The sequence below is a fragment of the Phyllopteryx taeniolatus genome, unplaced genomic scaffold (genome assembly GCF_024500385.1).
Source record: "Phyllopteryx taeniolatus isolate TA_2022b unplaced genomic scaffold, UOR_Ptae_1.2 contig_24, whole genome shotgun sequence".
In the NCBI taxonomy this organism is placed as follows: Eukaryota; Metazoa; Chordata; class Actinopteri; order Syngnathiformes; family Syngnathidae; genus Phyllopteryx; species Phyllopteryx taeniolatus.
Genome location: NW_026903162.1, coordinates 2,020,680 through 2,046,681, shown reverse-complemented (window position 1 = coordinate 2,046,681; position 26,002 = coordinate 2,020,680). Strand labels below are relative to the sequence as shown.

Sequence of the window (26,002 nt, the reverse complement as noted above, 5' to 3'; positions counted from 1 at the left end):
GAATCTGTCTTCTCTCTCTAACGTTGTCTCCAAAACCTCTAAACTTGTCTGTGAGAAGCTCACTTCTAATCCTATCCAACCTGGTAACTTCTAGAGAGAACCTCAACATCTTCATTTCCGCCACCTCCAGCTCTGCTTCCTGTTGTCTCTTCAGTGCCACTTTCTCTAATCCGTACATCATGGCTGGCCTCACCACTATCATAAACTTTGCCCTTCATCCAAGCAGAGACTTTTCAGTCATATAAAACATCTGACACCTTCATCATCTCGTTCCACCCTGCTTTGAACCCATTTTGTCACTTCCTTACCACACTCACCTTTGCTCTGGACTGTTGAACCTAAGTATTAAAAGTCCTTCACCCTCTCTTCTCCCTGTAGCCTCAAACTCACCCCCAACCCCTCTCATTCATGCACATATATTCTGTTTTACTTCGGTAATCTTAATTTCTTTCCTTTTCAGTGCATTCCTCCACCTTTCAAACTGTTCCTCCACCTGCTCCCTGCTTTCACTGCAGATCCCAATGTCATCCATGAACATCATTGTCCATGGGGATTCCAGCCTAACTCATCTGTCAGCCTATCAATCCCCACTGCAGTCAGGAAGGGGCTCAGGGCTGATCCTGGATGCAGTTCCTCCTCCCCCTTAAACTCCTCTGTCACACTTACAGAACTCCTCACCACTGTCCTGTTGCCCTCATACATGTCCTGTACTATTCAAACATACTTCTCTGCCACTCCAAACCTTCGCATGTAGTGCCACGGTTCGTCTCTGGGTACTCTGTCATAGGTTTTCTCTAGATCTACAAAGACACAATGTAGCTCTTTCTGACCTTGTCTGCACTTCTCCTGAACACCCTACTAATACTCACTTTTGCCGTGAGTCTCGCCTCCACTACTCTTTCCGATAACTTCATTGTGTGGCTCATGAACTTTATTCCTCTATAGTTCACACAGCTCTGCACATCACCCTTGTTCTTAAATATGGGCACCAGCACACTTTTCCTCCATTCCTCAGGCATCTTCTCACGCACTAGAATTCTATTGAACAAGCTGGTCAAAATCTCCACAGCCACCTTTCCTAGATGCTTCCATACCTCCACAGGTATGTCATCAGGACCAACTGCCATTCCATTTTTCATCCTCTTTAGGGCCTTTCTATCTTCCCCCTTACTAATCATTGCTACTTCCTGGTCCACCACACTTGCCTCTTCTACTCTTCCTTCCTCTTCTTTCCTCATTCATTAACTCCTCAAAGTATTTTTCCATCAAGCCAGCACACTCCTGGCACTGATCAACACATTTCCATCTCCATCCTTAACCACCCTAAGCTGCTGCACATCCTTGCCATCTCTATATCTCTGTCTGGCCAACCTGTATAGCTCTTTATTTATTTAGTGTCCAACCTGGCATACATGTCATCATATGCCTCTTGTTTGGCCTTTGTCACCTCTACCTTCGCCCTACGTCGCATCTACATGTATTCTTATCTCCTCTCCTCAGTCCTGTCAGTGTCCCACTTCTTCTTAACTAACCCCTTGTATGATTTCCTGTACACCTCCTCTTTCCTACCATAAATTTAAAAAAATTGTTGGAAAAAAATGTAGTTTGTGAATTAAATAGTTTTTTCCCCTTTATTGAAATTAAAATTTGTAGCTTGGCACCGAACTCAAATATTTCATTTTGATCAAAGGAGTTTGTCATATACTGACCTGCAGTTCCATTATTGGAGACGGGAGGGCGCTTTGCGTCCTCTCTCTCTCCCCCCCTCCCCTCTCGGTTTTCAGCACCTGTCTTCAATCAGCCTAATCACCACCGGTGTAAATAAGCCTGCCTGTTCCTGGAAATCCTCGCCTAAGTATTGCAGCCTCTCCAAGCGGTACCACGTCCCACCTTATGTCAAGTAAGCTATACTGTTCCTCGCTTCCCTTGTTAACTCTTGTGTTTCCTCATTCCCAGTGCTCCCCTGTGTTCCTGACCCACGTTATTCCTGCCACCAAGCCAGCCGCCTGTCCTGTCCACTGCCCGCCACCTGTCCACGCCACTACCTGCCAACACATCCAGGACCACCTCCATTTGCAGCAATAGGCGCATGTCACAATATGAGAGTCGCAAGTTACTGCAGCAAAACTACCATCCCAACTAAATTTAAAGCATGTCAAGACAAGTCATTACATGATTTAAACAAGATGTAAGTCAAGTCAGTCACATAATTGCTCACAACATACAACCCCAATTCCAATGAAGTTGGGACGTTTACAATTTTGCAAATCATGTTCAACCTATATTTAATTGAATACACTACAAAGACAAGATATTTAATGTTCAATCTGATAAACTTGATTGTTTATTTGCAAATAATCATTAACTTGGAATTTTATGGCTGCAACACATTCCAAAAAGCTGGAACAGGTGGCAAAAAAGACTGAGAAAGTTGAGGAATGTTTATCAAACACCTGTTCGGAACATCCCACAGGTGAACAGGCTAATTGGGAACAGGTGGGTGCCATGATTGGGTATAAAAGGAGCTTCCCTGAATTGCTTAGTCATTCACAAGCAAAGATAGGGCAAGGTTCACATCTTTGTGAAGTGCGTGAGAAAATAGTCGAACAGTTTAAGGACAATATTCCTCAATGTACAATTGCAAGGAATTTAGGGATGTCATCATCTATGGTCCACAATATAATCTAAAGGTTCAGAGCATCTGGAGAAATCACTGCATGTACGCTGCAAGGCCGAAAACCAACATTGAATGCCCTCAGGCGGCACGGCATCAAAAACCGACATCAATGTATAAAGGATTTCACCACATGGGCTCAGGAACACTTCAGAAAACCAATGTCAGTAAATACAGTTCGGCGCTACATCCGGAAGTGCAACTTGAAACTCTACTATGCAAAGCAAAAGCCGTTTATGAACAACACCCAGAAACGCCGCCGGCTTCTCTGTGCCCGAGCTCATCGAAGATGGACCGATGCAAAGTGTTCTGTGGTCCGACGAGTCCACATTTCAAATTGTTTTTGGAAATTGTGGACGTCGTCTACTCCGGGCCAAAGAGGAAAAGAACCATCCGGACTGTTATGGACGCAAAGTTCAAAAGCCAGCATCTGTGATGGTATGGGTTTGTGTTGGTGCTAATGGCATGGGTAACTTAAACATGGGAAAGAATTCCATATTTCAGCAAGACAATGCCAAACCACATTCTGTATATGTTACAACAGTGTGGCTTCGTAGTAAATGAGTGTGGGTACTAGACTGGCCGGGCTGCAGTCCAAACCTGTCTCCCATTGAAAATGTGTTCCGCGTTATGAATTATATATGACAACGGAGACCCCGGACTGTTGAACAGCTAAAGCTCTACATCAAGCAAGAATGGGAAAGAATTTCACCTACAAAGCTTCAACAATTAGTTTCCTCTGTTCCCAAATGTTTGTTGAATGTTGTTAAAAGAAACACAGTGGTAAACAGGACCCTGTCCCAGCTTTTTGGGAACGTGTTGCAGCCATAAAATTTTAAGTTCATGATTAAAAACAATAAAGTTGATCAGTTTGAACATTAAAGATCTTGTCTCTGTCGTGTATTCAATTAAATATAGGATGAACATGACTTGCAAATCATTGTATTCTGTTTTTATTTGTTTAACACAACGTCCCAACTTCATTGGAATTGGGGTTGTATATTGGAGTGATAATAAAAAAAATTTCATTGCTCATAACATAAAAAAGTGCATTTATATTAATAAAAGCTAAATGAAAAACAACTTAGAGTATGAAATGAAATTTAGGTATGTTACACATTTGTTGTTGTTGTTTTTTGCAAACATTTGATTTGCGACCAATCTAGTAACTTAGGCTATGTTCACACTGCATGGCATTATGCCCAATTCTGATATTTTTGTTAAATCTTATCTTTTTATGTAGTCGTTCACATTACAAAAACAAATGCGACTTGTACTGAGGACAGAATGCGTCCGTGACATCATCCATCCATCCATTTTCAACACCGCTTATCCTGGTTAGGGTCGGGGGACGCTGGAGCCTATCCCAGCCGACTTCGGGCGAAAGGCGGACTACACCCTGAACTGGTCGCCAGTCAGTCCCAGGGCACATATAGACACGGACAACCATTCACACTCACATTCACACCGTCACTGAGTGGGAACTGAACCCACGCTGCCTGCACCAAAGTCAGGCGAGTGTACCACTACACCAACAGTGACTTCCGTGACATCACATGCATGCAAACGACCGCGAGGTGTTCAATAGTGTTTACCCCCTTGCGGAGGTCTCGTCATGATGCATTTGTGGCAATTTCAAGGATTTTGTGCAACCGCAGCAAACATTTTGTGATATTTATAAGTTGTAAAGCAACTTCTTTTCACCACTGACTGTTTTCTGCTCCTTTGTCTGCCTTTGCTTTTGTCGCACATCTGTTTTGTCGAACAATTGTTACATTGGTCGCCTTTGATAACAAATAGGTCAGATGAGCGCGCTGTGAGTGTCCATGTTGCACTCGTCATCCATCCATCCATCCATTTTCTATCACTTATCCGAGGTCGGGTCGCAGAGGCAGTAGCTTTAGCAGGGACGCCCAGACTTCCCTCTCCCCAGCCACTTCATCCAGCTCTTCCGGGGGGATCCCGAGACGTTCCCAGGCCAGCCGAAAGACGTAGACTCTCCAGTGTGCCCTGGGTCATCCCTGGGGTCTCCTCCCGGTGGGACGTGTGACCGGTGAGGTGTCCGGGAGGCATCCGAATCAGATGCCCCAGCCACCTCATCTGGCTCCTCTCAATGCGGAGGAGCAGGGGCTCTACTCTGAGCCCCTCCCGGCTGACTGAACTTCTCACCCTATCTCTAAGGGGACCCTGTGAAGGAAACTCATTACGGCCGCTTGTATCCGGGATCTTGTTCTTTCGGTCCCGACCCACAGCTCATGACCATAGGTGAGGGTAGGAACGTAGATCGACCGGTTAAATCGAGAGCTTCGCCTTTCGGCTTAGCTCCTTCTTCACCACAACGGACCGATACAAAGTCTGCATCACTGCAGACGCTGCACCGATCCACCTGTCAATCTCCCGTTCCATTCTTCCCTCACTTGTGAACACGACCCCAAGATACTTGAACTCCTCCACTTGGGGCAGGATCTCATCCCCGACCTGGAGAGTGCACACCACCCTTTTCCGACTGAGGACCATGGTCTCAGATTTGGAGGTGCTGATTCTCATCCCAGCCGCTTCACACTTGGCTGCAAACCGCTCCAGTGAGAGATAGAGATCACGGCTTGATGAAGCCAAGAGAACCACATCATCTGCAAAAAGCAGAGATGCAATACTGAGGCCATCAAACCGGACCCCCTCTACACCTCGGCTGCGCCTTGAAATTCTGTCCATAAAAGTTATGAACAGAATCTTTGACAAAGGGCAGCCTTGGCGGAGTCTAAGCCTCACCGGGAACGAGTCCGACTTACTGTCGGATATGCGGACCAAACTGTTACTCTGGTCATACAGTGACCGAACAGCCCGTATCAGGGGGTTCAGTACCCCATACCCCCGAAGCACCCCCCACAGGACTCCCAGAGGGACACGGTCGACAGCCTTCTCCAAGTCAACAAAACACATGTAGACTGGTTGGGCGAACTCCCATGCACCCTTGAGGACCCTGCCGAGGGTGTAGAGCTGGTCCAATATTCCACGGCCAGGACGAAAACCACACTGCTACTCCTGGATCTGAGATTTGACTTCCCGACAGACCCTCTTCTCCAGCACCCCTGACTAGACCTTACCAGGGAGGCTGAGGAGTGTGATTCCCCCTGTAGCTGGCACACACCCTCCGGTCCCCCTTTTTAAAAACAGGGACCACCACACCAGTTTGCCAATCCAGAGGCACTGCCCCCGAAGTCCATGCGATGTTGCAGAGGCTTGTCAACCAGGACAGCCCCACAACATCCAAAGCCTTTAGGAACTACGGGCGAATCTCATCAACCCCCGGGGCCTTGCCACTGAGGAGCTTTTTAACCACCGCGGTGACCTCAAGCCCAGATGTAGGAGAGCCCGCCTCAGAGACCCCAGACTCTGCTTCCTCATGGGAAGAAACATGAGCAAAGTTCTGTCGGAGGTGGCAGTTGAAACACCTTCTGACAGGGGATTCTGCAAGGCGTTCCCAGCAGACCCTCACAATACGTTTGGGCCTGCCACGTCGGACCGGCATCTTCCCCCACCATCGGAGCCAACTCCCCACCAGGTGGTGATCAGTTGACAGCGCCGCCCCTCTCTTCACCCCAGTGTCCAAGACATGCGCCCGCAAGTCTGATGACACGACCACAAAATTGATCATCGAACTGCGACCTAGGGTTTCCTGGTGCCAAGTGCACGTGTGGACACCCTTATGCTTGAACATGGTGTTCGTTATGGACAATCCGTGATGAGCACAGAAGTCCAATAACAGAACACCTCTCTGGTTCTGATTGGGGGGGCCGTTCCTCCCAATCACACCCTTCCAGGTCTCGCTGTCATTGCCCACGTGAGCATTGAAGTCCCCCAGCAGAACGATGGAGTCCCCATCGGGAGCGCTCTCAAGCACTTCCACCAAGTACTCCAAAAAGGGTGGGTACTCTGAACTTCTGTTCGATGTATAGGCACAAACAACAGTCAGGTTGTCCGAAGGCGGAGGGAGGCTACCCTCTCGTCCACCGGGGTGAACCCCAATGTACAGGCGCCGAGCCGGGGAGCAATAAGTATACCCACACCTGCTCGGCGCCTCTTACCGTGGGCAACTCCAGAGTGGAAGAGAGTCCAACCCCTCTCTCGAGGACTGGTACAGAGCCCAAGCTGTGTGTGGAGGCGAGTCCGACTATATCTAGTTTGAACTTCTCAACCTCACACACCAGCTCGGGCTCCTTCCCTGCCAGAGAGGTGACATTCCACGTCCCTAGAGCCAGTTTCTGTAGCCGGGGATTGGATCGCCTTCGGCCACTGCCCAGCTCACTCTGCACCCGACCCCTATGGCCCCTCCCACAGGTGGTGAGCTGTGCCCGGCCCCATGGGTGCAGGCCCGGCCACCAGGCACTCGTCTTCGAGCCCCACCTCCGGGCCTAACTCTAGAGGGGGGCCCCGGTGACCCGCGTCCGGGCAAGGGAAAACTGAGTCCGTAGTTTGTCGTTATCATAAGGGGTCTTTTAGCCATGCTTTGTCTGGTCCCTCACCTAGGACCTGTTTGTCATGGGTGACCCTTCCAGGGGCATAAAGCCCCAGACAGCTTAGCTCCTAGCATCATTGGGACACACAAACACCTCTACCACGATAAGGTGACGGCTCAAGGAGGGGTGACGGGTCAAGGAGCATCGCATCGGGTACATATCCGATTTATAGCCACATATGAAAGAGGCCTGGGTCGGATATGAAAAAATCGGAAATGTACTGTTCACATTAACATGACAAAAATCAAATGCATGTCACATTGGGCATCATTCAAAGAATCGTTCAAGTGCTTCCTGGTTCAGCCCTGAGGTTCACAATCACTCAACACGTTCACCGAAGGACGATGCGTTGTTGTTGTCACATGCTGTAAACTAGGAAAGGCAGGGAGATCAAATTAGATTTAGATTAAATTTGGGAAATTAACTATTCGAACAGCCGGCACGGTGACCAAATGGTTAGGACATCTGCCTCACAGTGCTGAGGACCCGGGTTCAAATCTGGCCTCGTCTGTGTGGCATGTTCTCCCTGTGCCTGCATGGGTTTTCTCCGGGTACTCCACTTTCCTCTGACATCCCAAAAACACGCATGGTATGTTGAGTGAAGACTCTAAATTGCCCGTAGGTGTGAATGTGAGTGTGAATTGTTGTTTGTTTATATGTGCCCTGCGATTGGCTGATGACCAGTTCAGGGTGTACACCGCCTCTCGGATAATAATAATATCCATCCATCCATTTTCTGAGCCGCTTCTCCTCACTAGGGTCGCGGGCGTGCTGGAGCCTATCCCAGCTGTCATCGGGCAGGAGGCGGGGTACACCCTGAACTGGTTGCCAGCCAATCGCAGGGCACATACAAACAAACAACCATTCGCACTCACAGTCACACCTACTGGCAATTTAGAGTCTCCAATTAATGCATGTTTTTGGGATGTGGGAGGAAACCGGAGTGCCCGGAGAAAACCCACGCAGGCACGGGGAGAACATGCGAACTTCACACAGGCGGGGCCGGGGATTGGACCCGGGTCCGCAGAACTGTGAGGCTGACGCGCTAACCAGTCGGCCACCGTGCCGCCATAATAATAATAATATATTATTATTATTAAACAAAAGCACAGAAGTCTAATAGGCTAACCTCTCATCCGCCGGTGTAACCCCAATGTACAGGCGCCAAGCCGGGGGGCAATAAGTATACCCACACCTGCTCGGCGCCTCTCACCGTGGGCAACTGCAGAGTGGAAGAGAGTCCAACCCCTCTTGAGAGGACTGGTACCAGAGCCCAAGCCATGTGTGGAGGCGAGCCCGACTATTCTAGTCTGAATTTCTCAACCTCACACACTAGCTCGGGCTCCTTCTCTGCCAGAGAGGTGACATTCCACGTCCCTAGAGCCAGTTTCTGTAGCTGGGGATCAGATCGCCTTCGGCCACCACCCAGCTCACTCTGCACCCGATCCCTATGGCCCCTCCCACAGGTGGTGAGCTGTGCCCGGCCGGGCCCCATGGGTGCAGGCCCGGCCACCAGGCACTCGCCTTCGAGCCCCACCTCCAGGCCTGGCTCCAGAGGGGGGCCCCGGTGACCCGGGTCCGGGCAAGGGAAACCTAGATCCATTTAATGTAAAAACAATAAAGTTTATCAGTTTGAACATTAAATATCTTGTCTTTGTAGTGTAGTTAATTAAATATAGGTTGAACATGATTTGCAAATCATTGTATTCTGTTTTTATTTGTTTAACACAACGTCCCAAGGCGGCACGTTGGTTAGAGCGTCAGCCTCACAGTTCTGAGTTCAATCCCCGGCCCCGCCTGTGTGGAGTTTGCATGTTCTCCCCGTGCCTGCGTGGGTTTTCTCCGGGCACTCCGGTTTCCACCCACATCCCAAAAACATGCATTGATTGGAGACTCTAAATTGCCCGTAGGCATGACTGTGACTGTGAGTGCGAATGGTTGTTTGTTTCTATGTGCCCTGCAATTGACTGGCAACCAGTTCAGGGTGTACCCCGCCTCCTGCCCGATGACAGCTGGGATAGGCTCCAGCACGCCCGCGACCCTAGTGAGGAGAAGCGGCTCAGAAAATGGATGGATGGATGGACAACGTCCCAACTTCATTGGAATTGGGGTTGTATTTGAAAAAGAACTTTTTTTTTTTTTTTTTTAATACTCCTTTTTGGGTATGTCAAAATAAAACATGGTATTGACTAAAAGTCATAAAGTACAGTAGTAGGCCTAACTCAAGCAACAGCGTTACGTAGCAATATACTGTATAGTATATACATATATATTTATCATGTATATACAGTATATCGTATAGCTCATTGAGTTAATATGGATGCTTTTAATTCGTAAGTGCTGTAGGATATGACGCATTGGTCGGCCAATCAAACCCCCTGTAGTGTATGATGCAGTGCCAGACTCGTCCACCCAGAGCTAGACCCCATTAACCAAACGCGGAATAAATGTTCCTTTGGGGCAAAAGCGCAAATGGACGTGTTTACTCCTGGACTCAAGACAGAGTTTCAAGATAGCTTCATCCATCCATCCATCTATTTTCCGTATCGCTTATAGTCACTAGGGTCGTGGGTGTGCTGGATCCTATCCCAGCCATCTTTTGGGCGAGAGGCGGCATACACCCTGAACTGGTTGCCAGTCAATCACAGGGCACATATATACAAACAAACAAACAAACAAACAAACATTCACACTCACATTCACATCTATGGGCAATTTTCAGTCTTCAATTAACCTACCATGCATGTTATTGGGATGTGGGAGGAAACCGGAGTACCCGGAGAAAACCTGCACAGGGGAGGCCGGATTTGAACCCGAATCCTCAGAATTGTGAGGCAGATGTGCTAACCAGTCATTCATCGTGCCGCTCACCGCTGCATTACAATCTGGAATGTATACAGTATGTTTGAGACAGGATAATCGCATATTATCTCCACTGTGTCGGTGTACCAAATGAAGGGGGCCATTGAGTTGATACCTGAGGTTCCAGATTAGCCTAAGAAGTCCCAGGATTTGTGAAAATATACTCGTATTGTCTTTTTATTGTATGTATTTTATGATATCCACTTTAGGACAAATACGTAATTTAGAAACTGTGTTAACACTGGCAGACTTACATAAATGCCTTTTTACTTATGTGTTGATTAATGTTAACAAATAAATAAATACGGTACATACGGTACATCTCAATAAATTAGATTAGTGTCAAAAGTTTAAATTAGGTAGTTCAATTAAAAAAAAGTGAAACTCTTGTATTGGGGATGCACTACAAACTACACTCACTCAGTTAAATATTTGATCTTTTTAAATATAGGTACAGTACATCTCAATAAATTAGAGTATGATGGAAAAGTCCATGTGCAAATCCATGCCTAATTTCTACATTAAAAATCACTAATTATTTCTTGAATATTTTTCAGGTTATATTTTAGTTTCTACATTTGGGGAATTTGGGGTTTTTGTTTGCTGTGACCATAATCATTAAACATTATGCATATATTAAAATTAGAAATATGTCACTGTAATTGTGTGTAGTGATGTGTTATGATGTGCTATGAGTTTCACTTTGAATTGAACTACTCGCATGTGAGCATAATTGACATCCACGCGTTAGTGTGCTTGAGGTGCTGCGTGAGCATGGTTGACGAGCACGCATGAGCATGATTGGCATGCATGCGTGAGCGTGATTGCCATACACATAAGCGTTGGTGAAAGACTAGTGTAAGTGTGATTAACATGCACATGTGAGCATGATTGACATGCGAGTGTGAGTGTCAGCAACATGCACGCGTTAGTGTGATTGATTGTGTGAGCGGGGTTGACATGCATGCGTGAGAGTGATTGACGTTTGTGTGATTATCAGTGACATGCGGGTTTGAGTAGTGTTTATGAGAGGAACACGTTCAGTCGTGTGTATGACAGTGTTCGACTTGTGTTTATGAGAGCATTTGACAAATGTTTATGAGCGAAAACATTTGTGTTGTATGAGAGCCTTTTAGTAGTGTATATGAGACAATTTTAAGAGTAAGTTTGAGATCTAATCCTGAATAATGTCCCTAACGGCCCCTCATACATTACTGTCTGTGCACATCTTTGAGTTGTGACCTTACCATGCAAAAAGAACACAGCAATACATGATTGCAGCTCCAATGATGGCCACAGCATTGCCCTCATTCTGGATCCCATCTTGCCCCACACTGGGGTAACATACTGTCACGTTCATGCCCTGATACACAACTAACACAGAGAATAACACAAAAAATGTAAGTATTGTATCTCAAGCAGACATGTCGTTTGCTCACATTTTAGATTCTCTGGTCTGGGAAATACCGCATTAAAACTACCATAATGAAATGTACCTTAATGAAACAAGTTCATTACTTTTACAGTATATTAAATAGGATGGGTGTGATGCTTTACTTATATATATATATTTATATATATATACAGTAATTCTACTCTTTTGGCAGCATAGTATTGTGCTTCTTTGTTTATTCGACTCTATATATTTATTGTGTATTATTCCACCAAAAAGACAATGCAACAGTGTCACATCTGAACAATGTTGACTGTTCAGTGCTTATTTTTCACATCACTTTTTCATTTAATCAGCCATGAGAGATCGCTTATGATATGTGTAAATGCTTATGCCTTGCGACCACCATATTTCGCCCAAAGGCAGCCCACAACCATAAACAAGATCAGCATTATAAAATGTATGTATGAATTGATTTGATTTGATTTAATTCAATTTGTATTATTCCATCATACTTCCATGATGGAGATGAGTAACAGTGTTGCGACTCCAACAAGTTGTGAGGGTTTAATGTCAAGGGCACCTAAGCAGTGCTCAGAATGCATAGATCTCTTTAAAAGTCACAATTTCCACATTTTGGAGGTTTGTAGAACTTAAACCAACCTCCCAGTCTTCAAGCAGAGTCCTTATCGGCAGTGCTATAGATGATTATGCGGAAACTTGCGTAACATATACAACATTTAGCTCCAAACTGTATTCTACTATTATTGCACATTGCTAGAAATCCATTTTAATTCGCTCTCATGAAAATGAATGAAGGGGGGAAAAAAGCTTGGCTTAGAGTGAAAACGTCTCACTTTGTAAGCACGTGACTTTCTGTTCATTTTTTGGACCAGTAAAAACTGATTCCATTCAAATTTAAGAAGTTATTGCTATTCCATATGATGCTAAAAGTTTATGTTAAGGTCATATATTTCATAACAGTTGTTCAAAATTCAAAACTGTAACGTTCATGTACCACTTGACATGCATGCCTTCAGTTGTCAATCCAATATTTTTACATCCACTGCACAAAATTTGACCTACATTTTACCCATCACATACTTTGTTGTTGTCAAGACTGGGGGAGCATGTCTGACTTTCTGAATTGTCTTTTCCATTGCACCTCAGATGCATTTGTCTTAGAAAAGTTTGTCTGCTTCTGTGGCATAGGGACAGGGGGGTCTGTGTGTTTCTGTGCATGTGTCTCTGTGTGTCTGAGTTGTGCAAGCATGCGTGTGTCAGGAATCCACATGGCAAGACACGGTAAATATTTTTGCACATAGTGGCTACTCCTTTCTGTTGGGGGACAAAAACAAGTCCATATAAGGTCCTAGCAGGAAGGTTAAGGTTTTGGTGTGCGTGTGCGTGTGTTGTGTGGTCATAGAGCAGGATAATCTTTCCGGGGACAGACAGACGAACAAAGACTTGACGTGACAGTAACACTGATGGACCACTTAGGTTATAGTATATAAACACACAAGCACACACTCTAGATCTAGTAAAGATCAGGAAAATGGAAATTTGGACCTTGAAAGTGAAGCTGAATGTTATAAAAGTAAGAAGTGTTTTTCTCCCCAGAATCTTGTGTTTTCCTCACCTGCATAAAGTTAACTAATTGCAGTTTTTATACCACATGTAATAGGTTTTGTGCCTCTGTTATTATGTAGTCAATGGATTCAAGTGGAATGCGAAACAAATATCAGTCTAGTCTCGCCGCAGGCCACCAGCCCAGCATGCATGTCAGAGCACATCTCATCTCAGATTTTCTGTATGTTTGCGTGTGTGCGCATGCGTGTGTGTATGCGTATGTCCCTGTTTGTGAACACCAATGTGTAGGCCACCTTGGAAAAGAGGCCTCTGACAAGAAGTTTCACTTACAGTATGTCTCAAATACAGTATATGAACTGATCAAGCCCTACCAGGCAAACCATCCATCCATCTATCCATTTTCTGCACCGCTTATCCTCACAAGATGAGGCTGCTGGAGCCTATCCCAGCTATCTTCGGGCGAGAGGCAGGATACACCCTGAACTGGTCGCCAGCCAATCGCAGAGCACATATAAACAAACAACCGTTCGCACTCACATTCACACCTATGGGCAATTTAGAGTCTTCAATCAACCTACCACGCATGTTTTTGGGATGTAGGAGGAAACCGGAGTGCCCGGAGAAATCCCACGCAGGCACGGGGAGAACATGCAAACTCCACACAGGCGGGGCCGGGATTTGAATCCCGGTACTCAGAACTGTGAGGTAGATGTGCTAACCAGTCGGCCACCGTGCCCCCACCAGGCAAACCTATTCATAGAAATTGAAGGAATTCATATAGTGGGTGTTCTCCCATTTACAACAGAGTGAGAAAGAATGGTCAGGTACAATGTAAAATGTTGATTCATGTTCAAATACTTAATAAACAAAAGTATTCTAAATCCCTAATCTCTGACAGCAACCCTGAATCCATCAATGTACCACTCTACACATCCCTAGCTGTGGTGTCCTTGAGCAAGGCACCGGAACTATGAATCGCTCCCCCAAATGTGTGTGTGTTTGTGCATGTGTTTATGTACCTGCGAACTTCCTGTTTTCACAAATGAATAATGTGATGGGTTGAAAACAAAAAACACATTTTGTGACTATACATGCAGTGTGAATTCTTAATGAATGAAAATGATTGGTCATCTACTCTTCAGAGCAGTTGAGCTCACCTTTTTCAGGAGGGCGACTAGACAATGCAGAAAAAGTAAGATACATGACGTAACAGCTGATGATGGAAGCCTGAAGGAGCCCAGATCGAGGTTGCTCTGCAAAGACAAACAGAATTAGGTCAAAATGTGTACATTTCAAACAAGGAAATAATTTATTTAAAATGAGTGTAAAATGTATGTGTCTTGACCTTACAAAAATAAGCAAAAAAATACCACTGCTACAGAAAGAATGGACACTTTTTTATCCAGTGATTAAAATGTATCCCTTAAGTATTCAAGAACCCACACAGTGGGGAAACTCCTAACTGCAAGTGATTTATTTTTCCCAACATAAGTGATCGTATTTGCTGGAAAACAAGAAAATTAAAATAATAAAAACCATCATAACAGCTGTAACAAGTGCGTTTTTCAAGCGAGAAACAGATCATATTAGCCTACATCTAATCATTATTATTTGCAGCAGCAGCAATTTCAGTGGGGGGCATGTTAGCATTGCTGGAAATGGCCAAAGTGTTATTTAGCGACTGTGAGGCGATGATAGACATAGGAGTGTGTTTCATGAACTCACTGTGCTTCACGCATGGTGTGACAGCAATGAAGGACATGAGGCAGCAGAGTCCCAAGTTGATCCACAGCAGGGCCTTGTTGAATTGGCAGGCGATGGGGTGTGTGTAGTATTTGTACATGAAGGTGAACGCCATCGTGACGATGGTGTAAAAGAAAAGGGTGGCGCACATCACTGCCAAGTACCAACGTTTATTTTCTGCTGCTCCAGTAAGCCTGAAAGCAGGACACAGTGCTTTAGAGGCTAAAAGTGAGGTATTTGAATACACGTCCCTGGGTTCATATCACAAAACAACTATAGGGATTATGTGCAACCAACTTTTGCATTCCACAAAACAGGTGGAAGTACTTCCACCTATATAGCAGAGCCCGATCGCAGGAGACCAGGACAAACCACCTGTCGGAACTTTAAATGTCCACAATGTCTTTTGTTTAAACAAGATGTCTTCAAGAGCTACCAAAGATGACAATATCCGATGTTTAGGCTTTGTGCGTGTTTACAAATATATCATATTTGCATAAATAAATGATATAAATGTCTTTAAGTTTTGTCCAAAGAAACTAGCCACAAAGAAAACAAAATTTGAGCAAGTTCGGCCACATACCATCATGTCATCAACCCGTAGTCATATTTGATATCTTAGCATAAACTAGAAGTCTGCTATCCTGTTTTCCAGATTTGGTCACATGTTGTAGCGAATATATCGAATAAGGCCACGAATCAAGGATTTGTTTTAATTATTTTATCACAGATGTATGCACATATTTAATAAAGTAAATGTAATAATTTTACTCCAAAAATATTTTTCAAAGAACACTCGCTTCAAACAAAAATAGCGTCTCTGTCGTTGCTGTGGTAACCCCAGATTGCCAGATTACTTTTGAGCATACATCATCTCGAATATACCTGTCCAAAGTGGTTTGCAGTGCTTTTTTTAAAATGGCTTAGGTTGATTGGGAAAATTGTGGGTATTTGAGGATTTAGCCTGGGAAAAGTCCTGAATGAATAAATCCTCTTAGCTGTTGTAGCTACCAAGCCATGTCATAGCAGATGTGGTGAAAGTGAAGGACAGCGAAACAGCAAGAGTGTGACAAAATAGATAACATCTGAGACAATGGCTTCCAGCCGAATGAAAAATAAGGACACACCCTTCTAAACATAGCATCCACATTTGTAAGCAACATGCATTTCTTGGATTAGCAGTAGTTTAGAATGTAGGTAGCGCCCATGAAAACATTGCCAAATCCATCCATCCATTTTCTGCCTCCACCGAAAGATGTTACTCCAACAGTGCAGCAATAGGCACAGCATTCTGACCCTAACAGTCAACTGCACTGTGAGACATTCCTGTAAATTCTAGTTATTTACTACATACCATTCAGTAAAATACTTTTAAAGTGATTATACAGTAATGCACTACAGTTTCCATTGCATTATACTGTATTTAGTAGCAGAAGCTGTGTGGGCATGCATTGCATGCCTTGGACCATGAAATGTTTAACTGTTGAAATAAATAAAAATGTTAATCCTGAATGTTCATTAACAATCAGGATTAACGGGACATGAATAATCTGTGTCTATGTTACCCGTAGTTTGTTGAATGTCCATCCAGCCATCCATATTCCGTACCGCTTATCCTCACTAGGGTTGCAGGTTTGCTGTCGCCCATCTCAGCTAAATCTGGGCAAGAGGCGGGGTACACCCTGAACTGGTCGCCAGCCAATTGCAGAGCACTTGTTTCTTGAATGTGTGTTGTTTAACTCTCATGTTACATTTATCTTTCACTTTGTTTGACTGACTCTGGCTTATTTGCAATAGAGTGACATCCCGGTCAGTTCAGCTGTATGCTAAGTGAGCCTAAGCTAACTGTTAACTGTTGATTTATCAACTGCATTAGATACAAGTGTGAACTACCTTGTGATTACTCAATTTGGCGTACTGCTTCTGCAAGCCAGAAGAGCTACCATTTTCCTTGTGTGACTCATCAGCACCACAATGAATGAAAATATGGACTAAAAAAAATTATACTGGCTTTCTGTTTATAGTGTGTGACGTCAACCGAAATCACATGATGCAGTGGAAACCATATTTGATTAAGGTCAAATCACTTTCCCCTCCCGGAACCGTCACCTTATCGTGGTGGAGGGTTTTGTGTGTCCTGATGATTTTAAGAACAAAGTTGTCCAGGGCTTTATGCCCCTGGTAGGGTCACCATGGAAAACAGATCCTAGGTGAGGGACCAGACAATGCATAGCTCAAATGACCCCTTATGATGATAACAATAAATGGACCTAAGTTTCCCTTGCTGGGATGCCCCACCAGGGCCCCCCTCTGGAGGCAGGCCTGGAGGTGGGGCTCGAAGCAGAGGGCCTGGTGGCCGGGCCTACAATCACAGGGCCCAGCCAGTTACAGCCTGAAGAGGCAACGTGGGTCCCCTTTCCCTTGAGCTCACCACCTGGGGGAGGGGCCTCGGGGGTTGGGTGTATAGTGAGCTGGGTGGCGGCAGAAGCCGGGGACTTTGGCAGTCCGATCCCTGGCTACAGAAGCTGGCTCTGGATGTAGAATGTCACCTCTCTGGGAGGGAAAGAGCCCGAACTGGTGTGCAAGGTTGAGAAGTTCTGACAAAATATACAGACCCTTGCCAAAAAAATTGTATATCACGGAAAAGTTTATTTATTTCCATAATTCCATTCAACCAAGTTAAACTTTCATAGATTATAGATTCAGGGATGACAATTTCAAGTATTTATTTGTTTATTTTTACATAATTTGTTTTTCCTAAAACCCACAAAATCGGGAATTTAAAAAATTAGAATACTGTGAAGAAATCAGGCCATAAATATTTTAAAATGAGTGTCACACACTAATCAGCTCCTAAACTCAAAGCACCTGCACAGGTTTCCCCAGGTGTCATTAAATTGTTTCAGTTTGCTTCAATTGTCTCAGTTGGGATCTATATGGGGAAGACTGCAGAACTGATAACTGGCCAGAAGACCATCATTGATACCCTCCATAGGAGGGGTAAGCCACAAACGTTCATAGCAGGCTTGCTGTTCATAGAGTGCTGTATCCAAGCATATCAATGGAAGGACAAAATGTGGCAGGAGAAGATGCAACAGCAAAAGAGATGACCGTGGGCTTCAGCGGATTCTCAAACATAGAAGATTCAAGAATCTAGCAGAGATCTAGAAAGAGTGGAATCACAATTTCAAAAACTACCACATTCAGACGCATCCGGGAGATGCGCTACAACTGTCGGGTTCCTTGGGTCAAGCCACTTCTGAGCCTAAGCCAACGTAGTAAGAGTCTCAACTGGGCCAAGAAGAAGAAGGACTGGACTGTTGGCCAGTAGTCCAAGGTCCTCTTTTCCGATGAAAGTAAAGTCTGCCTTCTATTTGTGAATCAAGGTCCAAGGGTTTGGAGGAAGACGGGTGAAGAACAGAACCCAAGCTGCTTGAGGTACAGTCATGATTGGGGTGCAATGTCCAGTGCAGGTGTTGGTAAACTCTGCTTACTTAAATTCAAGGTCACCGCAACAGTCTACCAGAATGATTCAGAGGACTTCATGATTCCTTCTGCTGAGGATATGTATGGAGATGCAGATTTCATCTTCCACCAGGGAGGCACGGTGGACGACTGGTTAGAGCGTCTGCCTCACAGTTCTGAGGACTGGGGTTCAATCCCCGGCCCCGCCTGTATGGAGTTTGCATATTCTCCCCGTGCCTGCGTAGGTTTTCTCCGGGCACTCCAGTTTCCTCCCACATCCCAAAAACCTGCATGGTAGGTTAATTGATGACTCTAAATTGCCCGTGAATGTTTGTATGAATGGTTGTTTGTTTGTATGTGCCCTGCGATTGGCTGGCAACCAGTTCAGGGTGTACCCCGCCTCCTGCCCGATGATAGCTGGGATAGGCTCCAGCACGCCCGCGACCCTCGTGAGGAGAAGTGGCTCAGAAAATGGATGGATGATGGATGGATCTTCCAGCAGGACCTGGCCCCTGCCCGTACCGCCAGAAGCACCAAAACCTGGTTTGATCACTGCTTGACTGGCCAGACAACTAAACCCCATTGAGACTCGATGGGGTATTATCAAGAGAAAAATGAGGGGCAGCAGACCCAAAAACAAAGAAGAACTGACAGCAAGCATCAAGGAAATCTGACGTTCCATAACTCCCAGGCAATGCCACAGGCTGATTGCCTCAATGCCACGGCGCATCAAGGCAGTGAATAAAGCAAAGGTATTCCCAGCCAAGTATTGAAGATTAACGTATTGTTTTGATCCGCCTGTCGATCTCCCGTTCCATTCTTCCCTCACTCGTGAACAAGACCCCAAGATACTTGAACTCTTCCACTTGGGGCAGGATCTCATCCCAGCCACTTCACACTCGGCTGCGCACTGCTCCAGTGAGAGTTAGAGGTCACGGCTTGATGAAGCCAACAGAACCACATCATCTGCAAAAAGCAGAGATGCAATACTGAGGCCACCAAACCGGACCCCTCTAGGCCTTGGCTGCGCCGAGAAATTCTGTCCATAAAAGTTATGAACAGAATCGGTGACAAAAGGCAGCCTTGGCAGGGTCCAACCCTCACCGGAAACGAGTCCGACTTACTGCCGGATATGCGGACCAAACTCTGACACCGGTCGTACAGGGACCGAACAGCCCGTATCAGGGGGTTTGGTACCCCATACTCCCGAAGCACCCGCCACAGAACCCCCCGAAGGACACTGTCTAACGCCTTCTCCAAGTCCACAAAACACATGTAGACTGGTTGGGCGAACTCCCATGCACCCTCGAGGACCCTGCCAAGGGTGTAGAGCTGGTCCACTCTTCCACGGCCAGGACGAAAACCACACTGCTCCTCATGAATCTGAGATTCAACTTCCCGACGGACCCTCCTCTCCAGCACCCCTGAATAGACCTTACCAGGGAGGCTGAGGAGTGTGATCCCCCTGTAGTTGGAACACACCCTCCGGTCCCCTTTCTTAAAAACGGGGACCACCACCCCAGTCTGCCAATCCAGAGGCACTGTCCCCGATGTCCACGCGATGTTGCAGAGGCGTGTCAACCAGGACAGCCCTACAACATACAGAGCCTTGAGGAACTCCGGGCGAATCTCATCCACCCCCGGGGCCTTGCCACCGGGTGACCTCAACCCCAGAGATAGGAGAGCCCACCTCAGAGAACCAAGACTCTGCTCCCTCATGGGAAGGCGTGTCGGTGGAATTGAGGAGGTCTTCGAAGTATTCTCCCCACCGGCTCACAACGTCCCAAGTTGAGGTCAGCAGCGTGCCATCCCCACTATACACAGTGCTGATGGTGCACTGCTTCACAAGCAAAAATATAACATATGACAAACTGCTACCAATATAGCTTAAATGCTGTAAAACAAAAATAAGGTATGTTACTGAATCCAGAAAACCGACCACCATTTTCTTTCCATTTCGCTGTGCCGGAATTTGGGTACGTGAATTTAGCCATGGTCCGCAAAAAAAGACATTTTCTCATTGTTTCGCGCAAGGTAGTACTTGTTGTTTTCACATTACGTTCTTGGGAAATCTCTTTACCACCTCGTTTTTGAATTTTCAATTCAGTCGAGACTTTCTGTAGTTCTGACAAAGATGAAAATGTTCCTCGATTTCGGCGTCGGAAAATCACACATTCATAGGATTAGGTGACAATAGAGAACAATACGGTGGTGATTCACTATTATTATTCTTGTTTTCTGTGAAGTTTTAAGTAATTCTGACTATTTGCTTGCTCTTAGTTTGATCATCAAAATGAGATGCTCAGATGGCTCGAGCGGATGCTGCCACTGAAAAACCATCAAATGGCCTGTTTCAGCGTCACATTTTAAACTAATAAGACAAACATATGGGCGTCTATCTACCAAGGAGTTTTCAAATTATTTACATTGATTTCTGGGCAGAAAACAAATTTTCAACATAAAAAGTGACATAAAATCCTTAATCCTTATCCGATTCTTAGAAACTAGGGCTCATTTTATTCACGACACTCCTCTGTCCAATGATAGTGTCTATTTTGATACAAAGGTATTTTGCAATGTTTATGAAAATATCCTTGTATGCTGGAGTAGTACGTTTCTTCAGTCACAGCCCATAGTTTTACAATGAACCCCACACTCACCAGTTTTTGTTCCAAGTGTGTGCAAAAGCTGTGATGAGGATAAGTTGGATGAGGATGAAGGCAAATCCTCCCACCACACCAACGTAATGCCAAGCTAAGGATCAGGGAAGAAGAGAAAATTGGTGATGAGGTTGGCGCTACCATACACATACTGTATGTACTGTATAATCCATTTCAGTTCAGTTCAGTATATGATGCATCAATTCACTACTCAGGCATTGCTGCCCTCTAGCAGTATTAAAAAAAAGAAGTACATTCCGTTCTCACCATGGAGGAAGGATTCTGTTGGGATGAAGAAGGCAGCGGCACACATCCCAAGCAAGGTGATTAGTTTCAGGAACCAGAAACTGGATGATAAAATAAAGAGAATGATTGTGTTACACAATAAAAATGTTTCACCTATGATATGTGAGTGTGACTTACGCATAAATGGCTTTTTTGCCTTTCTATAGATTTTGTTGTAAATATTATGCTTGGGAGTCACTGATGTAGTGGTACACTCGCCTGACTTTGGTGCAGGCAGCGTGGGTTCGGTTGCCATTCAGTGACGGTGTGAATGTGAGTGCGAATGGTTTGTTTGTTTATACAGTATGTCCCCTGTGAGTGGCTGGCAACCATTTCAGGGTGTACCCCGCTTCTCGCCCAAAGTCAGCTGGGATAGGCTCCAGCACGCCCGCAACCCGAGTGAGGATAAGCGGTACGGAAGATGGGAAATGATAAATGGACTGCACTTATATTGTGCTTTATCTACTCTATCACAGTGCCCAAAGCGCTTTAGAAAGGCTCCCATTCACCCATTTACACACACATTCATACTCCAATGGGCGGCTGCTGCCATGCAAGGTGCTGCCAGGACCACTGGGAGCAAATTAGGGTTCAGTGTCTTGCCCAAGGACACGTTGACATGCGGACAGTCCGAGCCGGGATTCTAACCAGCTACCCTTCGGTCACTGGACGACCTATAAATGGTAAAAACCCATGGTGGCTGTTTCATACATTTAACAGAACACATTACTATAAAGTGAAGCGGTCATGACCTAAAAGTGAGTCTGCATTTGCTCTACAAAATGTTATTACATCGAGAAAAAAAAAAAAAAAAGGTAATACTGTTTACTAATGATTTACAAAGCGTTTATGACATCTTTATGAATTTTATTATAAATGTTTCATAAATCTGTTATAAGTACACTCTCATATAGTATACCAACCCTTAAAAACGTGCTAATCTTTAATCTTTTCAGACGACAACTTGTTGCCAGGCAGAATTTACACAAAGCACAAAGTTTTGTATCCTCATTTTGTGTTTCTTTATGCACAGGAATTTTGCAACTGAATCATGGCTTTGTTTTAAACGTAAAATATTTATTAGATGTAGGCCTATATGGAGAGTTGCTGAACTACTAAATTATATTAATACTCTACATTCTTTGTTTTAATACAGCAACATTTTTTGGTATCACATAATTACAAATTGAACCTTTGAACTTAATCAAGAAAGGTTTGCATGTAAAAACAGCCTATACCTGTAACTTTTCCACATCACACTTTTTTTCTTGTTGAAAGATTACCGTCAGGGCACTAGGTCATTACCCCCAGTAGACGACTAAGAGCTCCATAACCTTTGCCAAAGACCCCGAAATCTTTCATCATGGCCCAGATAAAACTACTCTGAGCAGATTAATGCCAGAGATGGTCAGCAATGCAGCATGTCAAAACCTAATCCAAAGTACGTCACAGCTCTAATCGACCGGGCGGGTGAGGAAAGTGTGACAACAAAGAGCTTATAATAGACCAGTTGGAGGTCAGGTGAACAGCAAGGACAACCACTTTCCACTTATAGACTGGAGTAAGGCAAACCTTTTGAGGCTAACAACGTTATGTAGTGAGATTGGATTCAGAGGAAATAAACAAATTCTGACACTGTTGTTTAAATTCAAATTCATGTAATTCTGAGAGCAAGAAGACTCCAAACCTCCTCAGTTCCAAATTTTCAAGATTACTTGAATGAGTAACAATTATTTTTAAACTTTATTTCCTCTTTTCTCTGAAGACATTACCTATATCTATTTGCAGTATTATATTAAAGGTATTGTTTTGTTTTTGTGACTAAATATTGGAATGTCTTGTGGTTCAAGCACCAAAGTTTCCTTTGAATTGATTTTATATTTTTAAATAAAAAAGACACCAAAATATTGTCCATAAAAATATAATAAGACCTGTTATATACAAATTCCCTCCTCAAAAAAGTGAGGGATATTCAGCTTTCAAATGAAATTACCGGATGAACCTAAAATGCACTATAAACCTGTACAGGGGAACTTAATTCGACTTTCTCTAAACTGTTGAATGACCATGTCCAACAGGTCAATGTTTCAGTACTTTTTACACAACTTGCTGTTCTCTAACGAGGAACTTAGAGCAAAATTTACCTGTGACACTAAACTTAGAGACCACTTCCTCTGTGTTACACTGGCGAGGTTCTGTTGAACAATTGTTAAGGAGAACATGATGAAGAGGACTGTTTACCAATTCTAACTGAATCAGGAAATGTATTGGTCGATTCATGGATCAAACACCTGTTATGAATTTTGCCATTCAGGTCCTTGTTAGAGAGCAGGAAATTGTGCAAAAAGTACTGAAAGAAAGTTTTCCATTCAACATCTAATTAAGTTGCCCTGTACAGGTTACAGTGCATTTTAGGTTCATCCAGAAATATTAACTGAAACCGGAATATCCCTAACTTTTTGTGAGACGTGTATGGGTCATTTTCATATAAGTTTATCAATAACGGTAAAGACATACTCCACAATATCAATACATTTTCCTGACACTGTATGAGTATTTGAATTATTGGCAGTTGTTATCATTCAAACAGTAATAATTGTTTCGAATAAATAAAATATTCTAAAGTAATATTTGTGTGTCTTTACCATTTTGTGTCCTAAATTAATCTTCATAATTTGCAACATGTTTTATCAAGATGCTAATATAATTTTGGGATATCCATCCAGGTGGCACGGTGGCTGACTGGTTAGAGCGTCAGCCTCACAGTTCTGAGGACCCGGGTTCAATACCCGCCCCCGCCTGTGTGGAGTTTGCATGTTCTCCCCGTGCCTGTGTGGGTTTTCTCCGGGCACTCCGGTTTCCTCCCACATCCCAAAAACATGCATTAATTGGAGACTCTAAATTGCCCATAGGCATGTCTGTGAGTGCGAATGGTTGTTGGTTTCTATGTGCCCTGCGATTGGCTGGCAACCAGTTCAGGGTGTACCCCGCCTCCTGCCTGATGACAGCTGGGATAGGCTCCAGCAGGCCCGCGACCCTGGTGAGGAGAAGCGGGTCAGAAAATGGATGGATGGATATCTATCCATTTTCCGTACCAGCATGGCTGTTTCAGCATGAGAGACATTTACCTGTATAAAACCAAGGGAGCATAAAGAATGGTGAATTAGAATTTATTTTTTGTCTTTTAGTGATCCAATTATATCAAAATGACCCATACATACTGTATGTATACAGTACTTATTCCATGTGAGACAATTTGTCTATTATGATTTACATTTTAAGGAGTCATATTTGAAGAATAAAATATGAAATGAACAGCAGCACTGACCCATTATGTATGAGTGCTCTGAAGTCCTGACTAGACTTCACGTCTACAAGAAAGATGGCCATCATTAGGTAGAAACAAGAAGTGCCAAAGCAGACTCTGTAGACTGCTGAGTAGCCTACAAGCATCTCACAATGTCCTCCACCATGTGCCTGATCACACACCATGTTGAAGAAAGGCACCTGAAACAAACACAAACAGCACATCCACGTTAGCACATTGCCAGTCTTGTGTGTGGTGGATGCTGAGCAAAATACAACAACAAGCCACCCTGGAAAAAAAAACACAAAAAAACTTGCGTAGTTGTTGCTCAAAGGCTGAACTGGAATTAACATTCTGTTCCATCTTCTGTTTCTTGCCCTCCTTTCTCTTGAACCTGATGTCAGTGTCAAAACAAAACACTGAGGGAGTCCCCAGAAAGCTGCCTTTTCAGACAGATTGCAATAAAATGTAATTAAAAATATCACTGTTGCTCATTTACAAGAACATTTGAAAAGTTATTTAAAGTGTCACACTCATCCTATGAACGATTTAATACTGTTTACAGCTATAGACAGTTACTCTGTCTCTCTCACAGCTTTATGTGGAGATCTGTAACCAGTCACAGACCAGCATTTGAAGTTTGACTCATTGAAATATTACACTCTTGATGACCAGAGTACAATTTTATGAGAACAAAAGCTGTAAACTAAACTTGATCGCAAGCTAAAAAGGTCATCAAAATATAAGAAACTGAAGAGGAAGAGGAAGAAATGTTATTACAGCTAAAATGGTCATATATATATATATATATATATATATATATATATATATATATATATATATATATATATATCTATATATAGATATATATATATATATATATAGATATATATAGATATATATCTATTTATATATATATATACATATATACATGCGCACACAGTGGGTACGGAAAGCATTCAGACCCCCTTAAATTGTTCACTCTGTTATACTGCAGCCATCTGCGAAAATCATTTTAAGTAAATTTTTTCCTCATTAATATACACATAGCACCCCATATTGACAGAAAAAAAAACGGAATTGATGAAATTTTTCCAGATTTATCAAAAAAGAAATACTGAAATATAACACAGCCATAAATATTCAGACCCTTTGCTCAGTATTAGGTAGAAGCACCCTTTTTAAGCTAATTGAGCCATGAGTCTTTTTGGGAATGATGCAAAAAATTTTTACACCTGGATTTGGGGATCCTCTGCCATTCCTCCTTGCTGATCCTCTCCAGTTCTGTCAGGTTGGATGGTGAATGTTGGTGGACACCCATTTTCAGGTTTCTCCAACAATTCTCAATTGGGTTTAAATCAGGGCTCTGCCTTGGCCATTCAAGAACAGTCACGGAGTTGTTCTGAAGCCACTCCTTTGTTATTTGAGCTGCGTGGTTAGGGTCATTGTCTTGTAGGAAGGTGACCCTTCGGCCCAGTCTGAGGTTCCTGAGCACTCTGGAGAAGG

General features: G+C 44.0%; 1 protein-coding gene across 7 annotated transcripts in view; it reads right to left on the bottom strand.

The window, feature by feature from the left end:
• Positions 1 to 26,002, bottom strand: part of serinc4 (serine incorporator 4) — a 52,768-nt gene that overhangs the window by 7,959 nt on the left and 18,807 nt on the right. For 3 of the 7 annotated variants that reach the window (XM_061764836.1, XM_061764839.1, XM_061764837.1), the window contains 6 exons: positions 24,518 to 24,939; positions 21,172 to 21,251; positions 20,905 to 20,998; positions 14,762 to 14,973; positions 14,194 to 14,289; positions 11,301 to 11,427 (listed from right to left, as the gene is read on the bottom strand). In XM_061764836.1, the coding sequence (XP_061620820.1) occupies positions 11,301 to 11,427; positions 14,194 to 14,289; positions 14,762 to 14,973; positions 20,905 to 20,998; positions 21,172 to 21,251; positions 24,518 to 24,939 (1,031 nt within the window). The remainder of the gene's footprint in view (positions 1 to 11,300; positions 11,428 to 14,193; positions 14,290 to 14,761; positions 14,974 to 20,904; positions 20,999 to 21,171; positions 21,252 to 24,517; positions 24,940 to 26,002) is intronic. The other 4 variants (XM_061764838.1, XM_061764842.1, XM_061764840.1 and 1 more) reach the window with 4 other exon arrangements.